The 16,072-nt window shown below is 33.1% G+C and overlaps 1 protein-coding gene across 3 annotated transcripts in view; it reads left to right on the top strand.

Moving 5' to 3' along the window:
• Positions 1–3,034: 3,034 nt before the first annotated feature.
• Positions 3,035–16,072, top strand: part of Sesn (Sestrin) — a 108,199-nt gene continuing 95,161 nt past the window's right edge. The window contains exons 1-2 of one of the 3 annotated variants that reach the window (XM_035377374.2): positions 3,035–3,183; positions 4,972–5,055. Coding sequence is in view for 2 of the 3 variants with exons in the window: in XM_035377381.2 (XP_035233272.1) it covers positions 5,008–5,055 (48 nt within the window). In the remaining variant the exon portion in view is untranslated. The remainder of the gene's footprint in view (positions 3,184–4,971; positions 5,056–16,072) is intronic. The other 2 variants (XM_035377381.2, XM_035377389.2) reach the window with 2 other exon arrangements.

Here is a 16,072-nt window from a genome sequence, read left to right as displayed (position 1 = left end):
CCTGATTTATATGATTTATATGAAAAAAAGTGACAATGGGGAGAACAATTATCAGTTAGATAGAGTGAGTAGATTTCGGCGAGCTCCAAACGCATCATCAGTTCCTCATTGTAGTCAAATAAAATGTGAACAAACGCAATTGCATAGCAAGAGATTCGGATAGTCAACATGGATTGAATATTTCTTTTACTGATGATCAAAAAGACGTTGGAGTTTGTTTCTATATTTATTATATTTCTTGTTTGTCTTATTTACATAACATCTCACAAAAAAAAAATTCAGAACATAAATTTAAATTTCACTAAATTCCCAAATTTAAAATAAATATTAACAGTACTTGTAAAAATTGTTAAACCTAAAAGAAAATTTCGTAACAGAAATACTGTTTTTTCGATTTCCTTCCACACCAACTTAAAAATTAGACAAAACCCAAAATTAAACTGACATTAGTTTATAAAGAAAACCTCTGTGTATTTCAAGGAAATTTTACGCCTTTCCTTGTTATTTAAGAAGCCCAAACATTCTTCCCTTATCTCATAATTTTTAACTTATTATCTTTACATTTTATTCAAAAACTGATGATATTATGACAGTTTCTTTTCTTCTATTTATTTATTTTAGCTTCGTCTATTTAAACAATGCATTTCAGGCAAAATGATATAAAAGTCATATTTCAGAAAAGTTTTACTCCTTGGAAAAAAGAGGCCAGTGTTAGATTCCCTCAAAAAGCATAGAGATTTGGCATAAAATTAACTCCAATATAAGCTTTGCTTTGTTTAAATTTAGCGCACACAGATCTATATGCTAATCAACCTTCCTACAGGAACTTCATATCTAAATGTTTCATATCTAATGCTTTATATCTAATGTTGGTCTTAATGCTTTTAAAGAGCAATAATATGGAAATGGATTGTACAGAAATCCATATAGTTTTACTCCAAATATAAGCTCAAAGGTCCCCCCCCCAATTTCAAATTTTACATTGGCATGTTTCTCATCCATTAAGAAAAACTATCTTTTTACATATTTTCTATTATTATTTTTGTTAAGTTAAACGCAAAAGTTCCTTACAAATACTTTATTTTGATTTCTGTTAAATTAAATGCAAAAGGCCTTTATGAAAATAAAATGTAATCTCGAAATTATTTTTACTTTGCTTTAGTACATTGCATTCAAGTAAAGACAACTCTTTGCTCACTAATATGAAAAAAAATCGCATAAGAAATCGCAAACTTCACTGAAAGTTGATAAGAAATGTGTTGTTATGTGCACTGTACTTAAATACATATTCATTGCGAGTAAGAAAAGAATACATATAAAGTCTTCAAGATGTTTATTTTTTCAAACATTAAATAAAGACAGATTAATTCTCATTACAGCTAAACACATTGGGTGTACAAAAAACTGCAAGCCTATCTACAGGATATAACAGTCTCTTCTGTTAACATTCTTAAACTACACATTTATCACATTATATTGTGGTTGTTATTAATATGTGATGACATATCATTGAATTAATTGAGATAAATGTATGTGACATGCTTATTAACTAACAATAAATTATTATTCATTATAAGGTAATTCAGACAAACAACCCTAACGTGTTTTGCCATAATCAAATAAACCAAACCTCCAGCATAAACTAATAAAGATATGATGTCAATTCATCTAAATTAATTTAAACTTCTTAAAAATAAATACTATGCTGGCTTTTTGTGCTATTTAAAACAAAAGACAATAAATAAAAAGCGCAAATAAATTAACAGAAAAGTTAATTTTATCTGCCTACGGAAGAGGAACAGGAAATCCGGATACCCAGAGTTATATAGCATACTTAAAAAAAGTCAACTATCTTAATGAATAATAATTGCTTTAAAATATATATTAAAATGTGAAACTTACTTATATATCGTAGCTTAATGCGGAAATGGGAATTATTTTTAACTCTCTGGAAGTTTTCAAAATGTAATCAAAGGTTTCCCCTTTATAATCAAAATGTTAACTAAAAGTTTTTTCTCCCTCTCTTTAAGCATGCCTTCGTGGTGTAACGGTAGCACGCTCGACGCATATTCGAGAGGTCTAGGTTAGAGTCCTGGCGAGGGAATTGCTCATTTTTCATGTCTCCTGCTCACAAAAGAAAAAATATTACCCTAAATACTCTACAGTGGGGCAGTTGTTCTTTCACTTTTACACTTTTATTCGCAGAGAAATTTGGTGATTAGGATGTCACCTATTTTAAAATGACGAAGCATTTCATAATTTCCATTAATTATTGAGGCTGTTTTTCTCAACCAGGGATATTAGCGCACGATAAAAGAGCTAATCAGAGTTTGTTTTTCTTTATACCATGACAAGTACCAAATTTTCCTGCTAAGGCTTTAGATGGAAGTTAATCGTAAAATACTCCTGATTCATCACCTAACACGCTTTTTAATTCTCAATCTTTTATTAAGTGTAGCAAAATAATATTTTTCAAATGACCCCTGTGACCTTTTTAACTTTATGCAGCTATTCTAACAAAAATAAGGCATTATTTATGATGATGATGCTGATAACTGAAAAAGAGTATTCACGTTATCAGAGATTTCCTATGTTTTTCCTTATCATCCGTCCGTTAACTGGTAAATTAGAAGCATGACATTTTATATTGCTAAAATATAGTTAACTTTGTCTTGTATGCAATAAAAATTACAAGCAATACGTTCCGAAAATAAGAAAAATAACAGGCATCGGTACAACCGTTCAGGAAGTGCTCCAGCATGTAAAAGATGACAAAAAGTAATAACACGTGCGTCTCCCAAAAATGCTATCGTTTCCTCCATCCCCGTTACATGCATATCAATTAACGAAAAGTTAGTGCAGAAACTGAAATACTGTTCACCGCGTTCCAAATAAATTAGGGCTAAAGGGGAAAAAATTCCTCTCATCCCAAGTGAGCTTCCACCGCAAATATAAAAATAAAAAACAGAAAACGCGTAGCTGAGAGAACTACCCTATAGGGACCTTGAGACTTATTTACGCAACTCGCAAAAGGCGCAGAGAGTAGCGGAGCATGACGTCATTGTTATCAGTTATTGGTGGAAAAGTTGCCTGTTAGCCCATGTATTTCCTTCCAGCTGTTCGATTAGAGGTTCGTGCTGTTCTTAGCCTTAAAGCAAAATGGGTCAGATGAGATATAAAAGTGTAAGTACTGGAGTTTTTTACAATTAGTACAGTTTTTGTAATTGTGGACGTACTAGAAACTGCTTTTTCACTGCTTCTTGTCTAAGCATCGAAAATTAACTCGGTGCAAAATCTTGAACCGCTGTAGTAGAGCCTAAAATTAGCTGAAAATTGATTACTACCTGGTTCAAAGGTTATTTATGGTGTTATGCATTTTATACCCTTTTCTCAATTGCGTTATGAATTTAATTCTTTTTTTAAAATTACCGGCTGCGTATTGTGCCGCGATGGTACTAATGTGTTACAACATTTAGCTTTGCATTTGGAGATAAATAATTTTATTAAATGTATTCGCATTTGAAAAAATGCAATATTATTCATAATAATAGCAAACTTCCGATAACAGTGAGAACAATTTAAAATCTCTTGCGAGCGCGCTAATTCAATAACAGCTGAAACACTCCGCCGGTATGTTCTTCCCAGGAAAACCGGCTGTTTATTGTAATTGATCTTCAGTCAAGTGTTTCTCGATATCTTTTAAGGAAAAATTCAGTTTCAGTCTTAAGCTAAGCAAAAGTTATAAATAATGATAACTGACTCGTAATTAACAAAACCTTTAATAATTTTTCTTGTGCCTGCAGATTTCTTTTCAAAATTTTATCTGTCTTATATGTAACTGATTGTATTTTAAATGGTCTTTGAAATTCTAAATGGAGCTTAATTTTAAAAATTGTTTTTAACTATTACTAAATGATTTTTTTCGTAATTGGTTTGAATTTAAGTAGATTCTCAAAGCAAATTTTTTATAATTTGTTATATTAATTATTTGCAGTTATTAAAATGTAGCCAAAATTATTATTATCATTATTTTAATTTGAAGCTTGATGAATTCGATTAGGAAAAGAATTAAGTTTTTAAACTCATAGTAATTTTCTCATTTTCAAGCGCTTTTAATAAAAAAATTCTGAGTGATTAATAAGAATCCTTAATGGGAAAATAAGTTTCTTCATTCATTTTGAATGTAGTTGGATGCTCAAAATTCTTTTTTCTAAGAAATTTTCGTTGCATATTTACGCATAAATTGCAATAATTTTTTAGGGTGCTGAATTTTGGTGAATTGTTGTGAGAAATGGGAACAAAGGTTAAGATTTCATATCCATTTGTGTCACTTTTTTTGGCTTGTTTAATATTTTTTTAGATATGATTTAAGGGTGCAAAGTTCATTAACATAATCGTTTCACAATAACGAAGGTAAAGTACTTTGGAAAGGACAAACTCCAATATCTTTCTTGATTTATTTAAAATGTAATAAGAGATAACTGATGAGAGAAAGTTATTTCGTCATTGACGTGGAATAAGTAATCTAAATGATGGACTTTCAGATATTTCTACGATGAAAATAGTTGGAATTATCACTTTGCCATATATATATAAGAAAGTTGATCTTCTAAACAAAAACCGTACGGTAACAAATTAGTCCGATCATAATCACTTTCTAACTTAACAAACAAGCGTTGGATAAGGATGATTTAGATCTCATAAAACAATATTTTTAATGCCAGCGGGCTTCTGGTAAAGGTTATTCAGACACTATTAAAGGTAGTTTCAGTGCAGGTGCTTAGAACCAAACTTTAGAGCTTTCGGTGTACTACTCTATCGCGTTGTCTCAGAACATAATTCGTGGGTGGATGCCGAGAGATGACTTTTCTAAAATCGGTCTGGTTCGATGACATGTCTAGAAAAGTGACGCAACTCAAACTATATCTCCAGTCATATCTTATAGTCTGAATGCTTGGATGTCTTTTTCAGGTGAGAAGTTTAAGCATTTCTGTGTAAGCATAGTTGATGAAATCTGTCATGAATCAACTACCTGCGAAAGGTACTGGTACAAAGGTAGGTTTCACTTCAGAATTATATTCTTTTTCTGAGATTATGAATTAACTGTTCCTTTTCAGAAATTGCATTTCACTGGTTATAATATATTTGTTTATTTGAGTTGTATAGCTTTTCTAGACAAACAGCTGTAAGCAATGGCTGAATTTATGCATCAATTATACTCATAATAACTACGTTGGTTTCCGAATAGGCAGTCTCACATTTCGTTAAAAACGCAATGCATCTGTAAATTATAAAAATGATCTCAGTCATTTTTTTAACTACGTTCAGTTGTTTGTTTTATGTTTTATATGCTTTTGTTTATTGAATATGGAGCAGTAACTTTTCGCGTGAGAAAGAGTAAAATTCGTGGGGCATCAATGAATGAATGTGAAATTTGGCGGACTTAATGCTAATCAAAAATAAGTAAGCCAATTGCGAGGTAGTAATGCTAGTACTTTGTACGTTGATTAAATAGCCATTATAATATATATTTGCAGGCTTGCTTCATAAACTAGTCATATTCAGGCAGGATAATACCAGAGTTATTCGTTAATTTAAAGATTTCAGGTAGTGGAATACTTTTTGTTTCATTAAATTATACGCCTACATATTATCATCTTCAGTGCAGTATCTTTTTCTTTGTAACACTTCTCTTGAATCTAGAAAATTATCATAAGGCAACAACACTGTTTACTATAAATGACATATCCTAGATCGTGTCATCAAGCTACCGAGGAAGATAACTTTTTTCTTATTCCAGAAGTCTATCAATCATTCGGTGGACCTGAAGTTGTAGGAAGTAATTCAAGGTTCAGAATTTTGGTTTCAGTTTTATAGTAGGATTATGGGTCTATTCACTTATTTATTTTATATTTGCAAAATCTTAAGACAGTCCTTTAAAGTTGGTAAAATAATTATTGGAATTCGAATTGTAAAAAAAAAATTACTGCTCTAATTACTCCGTACCTATTAATGTCCCTAATACGATCTTTATTTGCGCAGTCGTTGGTCGTATACATGTACTTCCAGTTTCATAATGAAGGCAAATGCTGATGTAAGGACATTTTAAAACTTAAAAACCAATTTGTAAAAACTGTCTGACTTTTTATGAGGCTCCTCAGACTCAATACTTATATTCAATTAACGCTTATACTCATTCTAAACTATAAAGCACAAAACGTTTGACTACCGTACGACAAAGATTGCTCGAAATGTTTAATGTTAAAGTTTGAGATCGTTTTCAGGGGTCGTAATCAAATTAAAGAGAGAAATATTTAAATTTTTACACAATTAAATGTGAACTATCAGTTCAGAAAACGTTTCTCAACAGATTAAGTGACAAACTGTCGTGAAACATTTTGAACAATACAAATTTTTCCAAAAGGGATACCTTATTTGCAAATTCTTATAGAATTAATTTTCTAGGAAACAGTGACCGCTTCAGTATTGGCACAGAACTAATTCATAACCGTACTTTCATAAATTAAAAAAGAAAGCAATTTCTATTCTAATGAATTTTAAAGACTATTAGACTATGATTCTAACGTAAAAAATTGAATGTCAGCGTAATTAATTCATTTATAGCATTTAAAAACTTATAACCTACTTATGTGAAAATGCTTTCGGCATATCAAAAGTAACAAAATTATAAATTAAAGAATGTTACACACTAGTAAATCACAAAGGACTATCACTGAATAATATTAAAGTGGAAAACCAATCTGTATTTATTCTAATTTATTTTCAACGTACCCTTTAAAGAAAGCCGAAAAAATCTCAGTTACTGAATCTTGGTCAATTTCTACCGCACGGATTTCAGACGTTTTGTATTTTGTTTTTATTAATATAAACTTTTAATAAACATAACTATAAGGATCGGAGGACTGTATAAAAAGTTACATTTTGGAATTTTTACAGAATTGTCTCTTTTAATTTAAAAATACCAAAACATGTACCAAAAAATACTAAATATGTAAAAAATACCAAAATGTATAAAAAATACAAAGTACTATTTACGTCATTTAAAACATTTTTGTAAGTTGAAATATATGTTTTCGATCAAAGGTTGCGAAAATACAAGCGGCATAGGGACTTTTTACGGCCGCCTTGTATATACAGTTACCATAACACGGAGATGAAAGTGAGCGTATACAGCAGTAGTTATACATTGTTAAAACTTGAGGAAAAGCATATATGATATTAAATTTGGCTTTAATGCACGGTGTATGACAATTAATAGCTAACTTGTATTTACTTTGTCATTTCTTAATTTTTGTCTCATCTGCTGTGTTCGTGAGCGTAAAATATCAATGAATACAAAAATCTTACAAAATTCATTTAGTCAAGAGGTCTTTTAAGGTAAGTAAGCAATGAAACATAACAGAGAAAGCAAGGCTTATCTAGTATTTTTGAGAGATTGTTTCGCAAGAGGACTTTCTTTAGGAAAGCCTCCAGTATGCCAGTTACTACCTGAGGAAATCCATGAAAATTCCTGGGCAGCCAGCCCGTTCCACCAGGAATCAAACCACGAAAGAAATGTTCAGTTTTCTGTTGGTATAATGCCTCTCCCACTCTCTGAAAATCACTCGATCTGTGGTATTTAAAACATTACTCTTTGCGAGTGATGTTTGAAACAAATCCGGTTATAAATAAGATCAATGTTTTACGAATAAAGTTTACTAGTATTTAATGCTAATAAGTATGTCTTGTAAACGTTTCAGCGAATTTCTGGATGCTAAGTAAGGTACAAATTTCTAGACGCGTAGGAGTTAATAGACATTTCCATCTTTCCTTATGAGTAGAACAAAAGTTATTATAGTTTGTATTTATTTTTTTATGTTTTATTTTTATATATTTATTTACTTATTTATTGTTGCTTACGGTGTTGAAGCAAATTTTATTCTGAAAAATAAAACTTTTAGGAGGCATCTTATTCTCTGCTGAAACGATGCACCTGACTTAATAACGCTGGGATAGCTTCCGGCCAAGACGCTAACCAAACAGAATTGAAATACTTTCCTAGCGACGTGTGTCTAATTATTGCATTGTGAAATCTAGGGGTAGGGGGGCCTTATATTGGAAGGGGAGCCATATATTGGACGCTAGTATAAGTAAAAGTGGTTGCATAGTAGCAATTATAACAAAATACAGTTTGACGAACGTAGGCTCACTTCTGCAAGGCTTGCAGGATGTAAGATGTAGACATCAGTGGGGTTATAGCATGTTGTTTGTAATCAAGAACATTAAATTATTCATAGTTATATGATATCATATCAGTACGAAGCATGGGACATAGGCGCAACGTATTTTTATAATTAAGATTAAAACGTTGCATATAGTTGAGAATTAATATCATGGCGTAACACATTATTGTTACAAAATTGCATCTATAACTTGCTGCTACAAATTTAAACATGTCCAATATGAAGTTTTAACAAGAATATAATAAATTACCCAAACAATGAAATGTAAAAGACATGCAAGCTGCATTATATTTTCTTTGTAATACTATTAACTACACATCGTATATTATCGGAGCATTGCGAAGGAGAAAGCAAAGAAGAGATTTATAATATTAAAATATACATTGTAGAGTCATTAGGTTTTATCGGAGCAAGAAACAGAAAAATCAGCTATACCCATGTCGAAATTCGAACTGTTGGCCTTCCGATTGCTAGCCGGGCTTGTTTCAAATTACACCACGAAGGAATGCAGTAAGAAAATAGAATTTGTTTTAATTCTCTCTGACATGAAGAATGACTGGGAAGGAAGTGACCCAGTTACTAAATCCTGGTGGTGACAAATTATGGTACAGTGCTTGCCATTAAAATTGCTACACCAGGAAGGAAAGCAAAAAGTAGAATCGTATTTATTGTACATACACGGTATAATGGGAGAAAACATTATTAAATTTTCAGGTGCTTTCGGGTACACAACTTTCAGAATACAATACTCAGAGCATCCACATCTAGCAGCAACAGCAGCTGTTATCCAACTGGATAGCGAGTCGAACTGAGCTTAGAAGATAAGTACGGATATTTCATTCCATGTGGCTTCAGCTCTGTGCCAGAGTTCATTAACTGTAATGGCTGGCGAATGGTGGAGTGCCAGTCTCTCGAGAACCCATAACTAGATGTTCTCAGCGGGTGAGAGATCTGGAGAATGTTGTGGTCAGGGCAACAGTCGAATACGCTCTATCGAGGAAGGCCAAAACACCATGGGCAACATGCTATCATGCATTAAGTTATTGAAAGATGGTGTCACGCTGACCTCGAAGATAAGGCACAACTACGAGCCTTAGCACGTCAGAAATGTAACGGCGACTGGGCGTATTACCGGCTTTGCGAACAAGAGATGATGTAGGACGATGACGAATACAAGCTGGCAATGCTTGTTCTACCCGGTGCCTGCGCACATGAATACATCTATCAGAATGCTGTACATATAACAGAGATCATTCGTCACACCAATGTAGGCGCGCTTATCTCTCAGCCTCAGAAACCGTAACAATGGTCGCCATGCTGACAGTTTGTGGTACTGCAGATATTGTCACCCTGCGCACGAGCCAGATTCTTGACTCAGGATACATTAATTACATGGCTGAAGGATCCCTCAAGCCCAAAAGCATAACATGTGTTTCTTCTGAGGCGTTAGTGTACCGGGACCGTTAAGATCCTGCATGGCGTTCAGTATGGCCTTCGTGGACCCATCGATTTTATATTCGCCTTACAGTCATTAGATCCTGACCAGCATGAGCAGTAATGTTGCGCAACGATAAATCGCAGTCTCAATGACCACGATCCTGCCGCGGTCGAATTCCGACACGTTCTGATAGAAGTTTCTCCTTCTTACACGAAACATAACACGACCTTTACGCAAATAGCCAACCTTCCAATACGATTTCCGAATGATTGGCTGATCAGTCTTAAAACAACTACGAGTTTAACTGCATAAGGTTTTGCAGAAGTTTAACTGCTCTTGGCCATTGGCTGTTAAACGTTAAAACAAATACAGAGCACTACCGATGAACGGTGAAAGAATTTATAGCTGTTCGAGCTGGTAATGAAAATTGGCTGCTAAACTCTGCATTGTGTCCTAATTGGCAGTGAGCAGCATGAAATGATGGAAATAAAGGCTTTGATATACAAAGCAATAGGGGGCTGGAATTACGAAAGTAGCTTTGGAGAAATATAAACCTTGACATAAACGCAAACTTGGAGTTTGAAATAATATACAGAACTGAATTTTTAAACATAATATGAAACCTAAATACACAATACTTAAGAATACTAAATCATTATTGAATAATTAGGTGCCATTCTTGTAAATACTGTGTACATCATATACATTCACGAGTTATTGCTTAATAAGAAGCACCATGATGGATGGTACGAGGCCGTTTAAACGGATGTTAAGCCGTTGAATTGTAATCTACCAATTCTGCGGTATGTGGATAATTTCAATTCAATATCTGCGTGGAAAAAAAAATATGAGACTTGTCAGGACCAAGTCTTGAGCATGTTGCATCTTTAGACCTTCAAGAATTTGCTAATTTTTTTATAAACCACGGGCGTTTGTAATCGCTCTCAAAATCTTATTCTCAAAGAAAACGATTTTGTTTCTGTAGGTTTTTTAGTGTTGTTACCCATACAGAGAGAACGTAGAAAATTACTGGACGGATAAAAGCTAGTGAAATGTCTCTTTCACTTTAAGTTAACCTTGATTTTCCCCCTATAAACTGTATATTGCCACAAAGGCAGAATTAGCTTGGTTTAAAACGTGATCAACTTGTTATTGGAAGTTTAATTGATTGTCTAGAGTGACGTCAAGATACGTCTTAGAATTCCTGCTGGGAGGAAAATACTTCTTAATAATTTATTTATCATTGCCATATTAAATGTATAATAGGATTATATAGAGTTTAAAGAAATCTTTCAATCTTTATATAAATATATTTTAAATGATTATATTATTAGATTGAAACTTTCTCTAAAAATCAAATTTTTATGCGCAAAAGATTTTAATAGAAAAAAAGCGGTACTAAAAACAGGTCTAAATCTCGCACGAAGCTGGCTCTAAAAAGAGGTAAAAAGCATTTAGTGCAGAGATTTTTGCATGCATGTATGAGGTTATATATAATAAAAAATTAGGTATTTCCCCCTTCAGACTTTTAATAGAACTTAAACATTAATTTCATATATATTCGAATGAAATATAGTGTATTTTTACAAAAGTTTAGAATTCGAAAGAGTTATAATAAGTCCTGCATTCCTAATTTTTGGAGTACCTTCCAGTTGATTATTGATCCGTGTGTGCAGTCTTCCCATTTATATACATTGTCGGTAACGTTACTCAGACCTGCTTTTTGCGCATGCACTGGTAACGCTGTAACCATTTATAGGTATTCTAGCATGTAATACCTTTAGTGCAAATTTGATGTTTGTTGAAAGCCGCTTGCATGGCAGAGAGATTTTAATGCCAGCAATATGTATTAATTAATGTAGAATTTTACTTGACGTATATCCGTGTACAAGAATCAAGAAGAGAAGATTTAGAATTAAAAAAAAAATAAGATATACCTTTTAAATTTACACAGTTAAGTGTTTTCTGAAAACAGATCTGTCAGCTTTAAAATCTGTATGTTTGGGCATTCATATTCAAAACTGACAGGCATTTAATATCATCACTTAAATGTGATGTTAAATAAATATTCGTTTAATGTTTCAAGTGGACAGAATTTGATCGCGTTTGATTACACATTCGTCATCTAATGATTTAATGATTATAGAGATTTTGTACGTTACGCTTCTTGTTTTGACAGCTGTGTGATAACTGGCTATCATTCAGCATTTTATAAGAGGAAGAAAAGCATTTTGCTATTTACAACTTATTCAGTATGCAAAATAATATTTTATTTATATAGAACGGAAACTGACCAGTTGTCAAATCCTTTTTTTTATTCTGCTTTCCGATGATGCCAGTGTTGCTTGAACGAAATCTATAATGAATTTGTTCACTGTTCCAGTAATAAAGTATTAGCGATTTAATGTATTCACCATTTTCTATACATATATAATACGAAATGTTTTATATGATTAAATACTTTAGAGTTAATAGACACGAAGATAAAAAATAGGTGATGGGGGAATATAGTAGAAAATGTATTTATTATTCCCATGGCTCGGACAGATTGTAAATCAACGATCTTAAACGTTACCATTTAGTGTCATTCAATTCGTAAACGTTGTCATATGTATTTTAGTGTTTTTATTGGTCAGAGAGAAGTCAAAATTTTATAGATAGGCATTTTAAAATAAAGAGCATAAAAGTAAATCATAAAAAGGAAAGCTTATTGAAGCAGAAAACTGTAACAAATAGGTTAATCAAATGGGAGAGAAACTCGCCAATGGAATTAAAGTTTGGCAAAAAAGCTATTGAAGAACGCGCAATTCATTTTTTGTCATCTAAATGCAGTTAAGTGAAGATATATTAAAGTAGAATCAAAGTCTCTTAGCTCATTAAGGAATAATCTAAACTGCGAACAAGAGAAATACAATTAGAATGCAGAAACATATTTACAGTAACACAAGCATGACCAATTCTCCATCAGCGGTGTATCAAAAGTTATATAAGAAGAGTTTCTGTAGGATCAAGTCTATATTTCAATTAAAAGGGGGCTGAAAGTAACATCGGATGGGCGGCTTCCTCGCCTCCGCTTCCAATGGTGATTCTATTATCTCCCACTCGACCCATCTGGAACAAGATCAAATATTTCCAACAAAAATTCCAATTGTGGCGTAGGCAAAGGTTTTGTAAACATGTCTTTATACATCATCTTGCTGTCGCAGTGCTGTAATTTGACGAGTCCTTGGTTTTGTAAATCGCATACCTGGTGATATTTTACATCGGTGTGTTTAGTGTAACTGCTCCTTTTTTCTTTTCTGAAAAGGTTTATGCAGATATGTTGCCCTCGACATAATGTTTGCTTCCTGTTGAATAAGCCTTATCTTCCATTAGTTGTTTTATCCATTTTAGCTCCCGTAGAGTTAAAGCTAGAGCGATATATTTAGCTTTTAAGCCTCTATCGAAGCTGAATATATCGCTGTAGCACATTTTTTTCTTGCTCATCCATGATAGCTAGCGCCAACGCATTTTTTCCTTACTTGCCCCATGATACTGTACTGTTTCCTATTTGAAATAAATATCCCGATGTGGATTTCCTGTCAGAGTTGCCTCTTGCCCAATCAACGTCGCTGTAACGATTTCCTCATCCTTTGATTTTAGATATAATGTAATTGATTGTAGCTCTCGTATTATAACATAACTTTAATTACACCGTCCCAGTTCGATGTCGATGGATTTTCTACTTTTCTGCTAAGTATTCCAACAGAATTTGCTATGTGGGGTCTTGATACTGTTGTTAAATAGAAAAGTGCTCCCACTGCTTCTTATATCCTTCCTGATTATCAGGAAAAGTGTTTTCCTGTTTGTTTTTGTTCTCCATAAAATTCATAGTCGTGGTTTTAAAGCCTAGTTTTTTTTTTCGGATATTTCATGAAATTTCTCGATTATGCTCTTAATTTTGTTAGCTTGATGAAGTTTAAAGCTTCCATCTTTTTCTCCTTCGGTTTCGATTCCTAGATATGTGAATACTTCTGCAAAACTTCAAATGTTAAAATATTCTTTGAGAATTCGTTCAGCTTTTTTAATTGATTCACGCTTGTCGCTCATGACTAATATGTCATCAGTGTAATCTATTTTCCTTGCTTGATGTGAAGGAAAATGGATCAGCCCTTCCTTGGATATATCCTTGTTTGCACAGAATTTTAGCTCTTTTGTGATTCAAATCCCGACTGCCTGTTTTAGTCTGTAGATACTTTTGTTTAATTTACAGACATTATTTTATTTTTCTGATGAAGTACAACCTTCTGATTGTTTCGTATATTGCTTATTTCAGGTCTCCGTGCAGGAATGTTTTTTTTTTACATCGAAATGTTTTACATTTATATCCTTTTGAGCTACCTATTGCCAAGACAGTCCTTATTGTAGTGTATTATTTTACGACTGATGCAGATGTTTCACTGTAGTCGTACCCAAAATTTTGGCAATATCTTTTAGTTACTAGATGAGCTTTATATCTGGTTCTGACATTTTCTAAAGTGGCAGATTTTATTTTTAATTTTAATTTATTCCTATAGCTGTCTTTCCTTTTGGAAGGTCGTCTAGTTTCCATGTTTTATTTCTCTGTAGTGATTCTATTTCTCCTTTTGTGGATTTCAACGATAGCTCATTCTCTTCGGTTGGAAAAGTTTGCAGTTTTTCCAGTTGTAGCATTCGGACACACTCTCGATTCATTTTCTTTAAGAGGCTATTGTATTTCCTCATTCTGATTATTAGTTTGACGAAGTATTACTTCCCTTTTGTTTTCACAGAATATTACACTTCTTTTTATGACAAAGTAGTTTGTATGTGGCATATAAGTTATGTATCTAGTACTATCACTGTTTCCAACGAGAATTCCTTTTTCTGCTCTTCCCCTCCCCATCCAGTTTACTTTTCTTCTGCTTTGGAACTGGCTGCTGCCGAAAATTATGATATGATTTAAGTTCGGCTTTTGTAGATAGATTTCGGCTTTTGTAGACCAAATTCCCGTTTGAGTCCCGATTCGAGTAGTAGGCATCTCGTCATTTTCATTACGGATTGATGTTTTTCTTTCTGATCGACCGTCCCATTGTAGTGAATATGCTACAGAAGTTTGTGGTGAATATGCTATAGAAGTTTGATGTTCGATTCCGTCTTCTTTTAGATATTCTTCAATTTCTTTGTTAGTATATTCTCCTGCGTTATCTGTTAAGTATTTTGGCTTCTTTCCAAATTTGTTCTTTGGCATGGTTACCAATTGCTTTAACTTGCAATGACCGTCGATGAATGTTATAAAGCATTTTCTTCCTCCTCGTGATGTTGTGTTACTCCGTCTGCAAATGTTCGAGTATATAAATTCCAGAATTGGTTTTGCTCTGTAGTTGCTCAATTTGAGATGTGGCAGTTCTGACATTTTGCTTCTGATGCGGCATTAGCATTGTTTTTTTTTTTTTTTTTTTTTTAATTTCTCGGTCGATTTTCATTCAAGTTTCCAGGTCGCCATCAGCCTCCGTTATTGATTATTAATTTTATTGTCCTCATTTTTATGCCAAAGATTCGTGCTATTTTCATTTCTTTTTGTGACTGCAATTTTGGCTTTTTCTTGTGATTAATTTCCTTCTGTGTTACCATTTCGTATGGTTTTATATTTAGTCTTTATTCTGCAAGTATCTTCTTCAGATTCTACTGTAAAAACTTTGTTTCTGCTTTTACGTACGAGTATTAGTCCCCATTCGAGGTCAGGAACGTATAAAACGTCTGTGAGTTTTATTTCTCTTTCGTTACCTTCATCGTTTGTACAGTATAAGCAACCATCTCCGAAGCCATCGGACTTCATTTGAGTACCATTAGCAATTTTTATTTGCTCTGTTATCTTCTACCCAATTTCGCGAAAAGGTTTAGATTATCAATCTGTCAATCAACTGACCAATTTGTGTTTTGGAATTTTCGGTTACTTCGGAACTTTCGGTAACTCCATCGGTAACTTTAGAATATATATTTCTCAAGTCTTCTCGAACTTCGTATTTTTATTTTCATCTTCATGTGTATCCTTGTTTGTAGCAACTTTCGTTTTTTTGGTTATTTCTATAATTTGTTTTGTCGCAAGACTGTCTACAGTACCCATCTTAGATATTCGCTGCCCACGTGAAAATTAAAATTGATCGTCCGTTTTTTTAAAAGAAGTCTAAATGTTTGATAATAATTCCGCCGCCCTTAAATTTGGCCGCCTACGTGCTGTGCACTATCATTTCGCCCTCTTTGTCTTCTCTGACTCTATATTTCCATCTTTCTGACTGTCTATATTTCCATCTCGGCAACATTCTCGTTCTGTAATTGCCTTAATGCGACATTCGTGACTAGGAGCAAAAAACTCTTACGTTTATCAATATAA

Source organism: Stegodyphus dumicola, chromosome X1 (genome assembly GCF_044657685.1).
Source record: "Stegodyphus dumicola isolate Sdum_Otavi_A_Nest chromosome X1, ASM4465768v1".
In the NCBI taxonomy this organism is placed as follows: domain Eukaryota; kingdom Metazoa; phylum Arthropoda; class Arachnida; order Araneae; family Eresidae; genus Stegodyphus; species Stegodyphus dumicola.
This window is presented reverse-complemented; position numbering and strand designations above follow the sequence as displayed.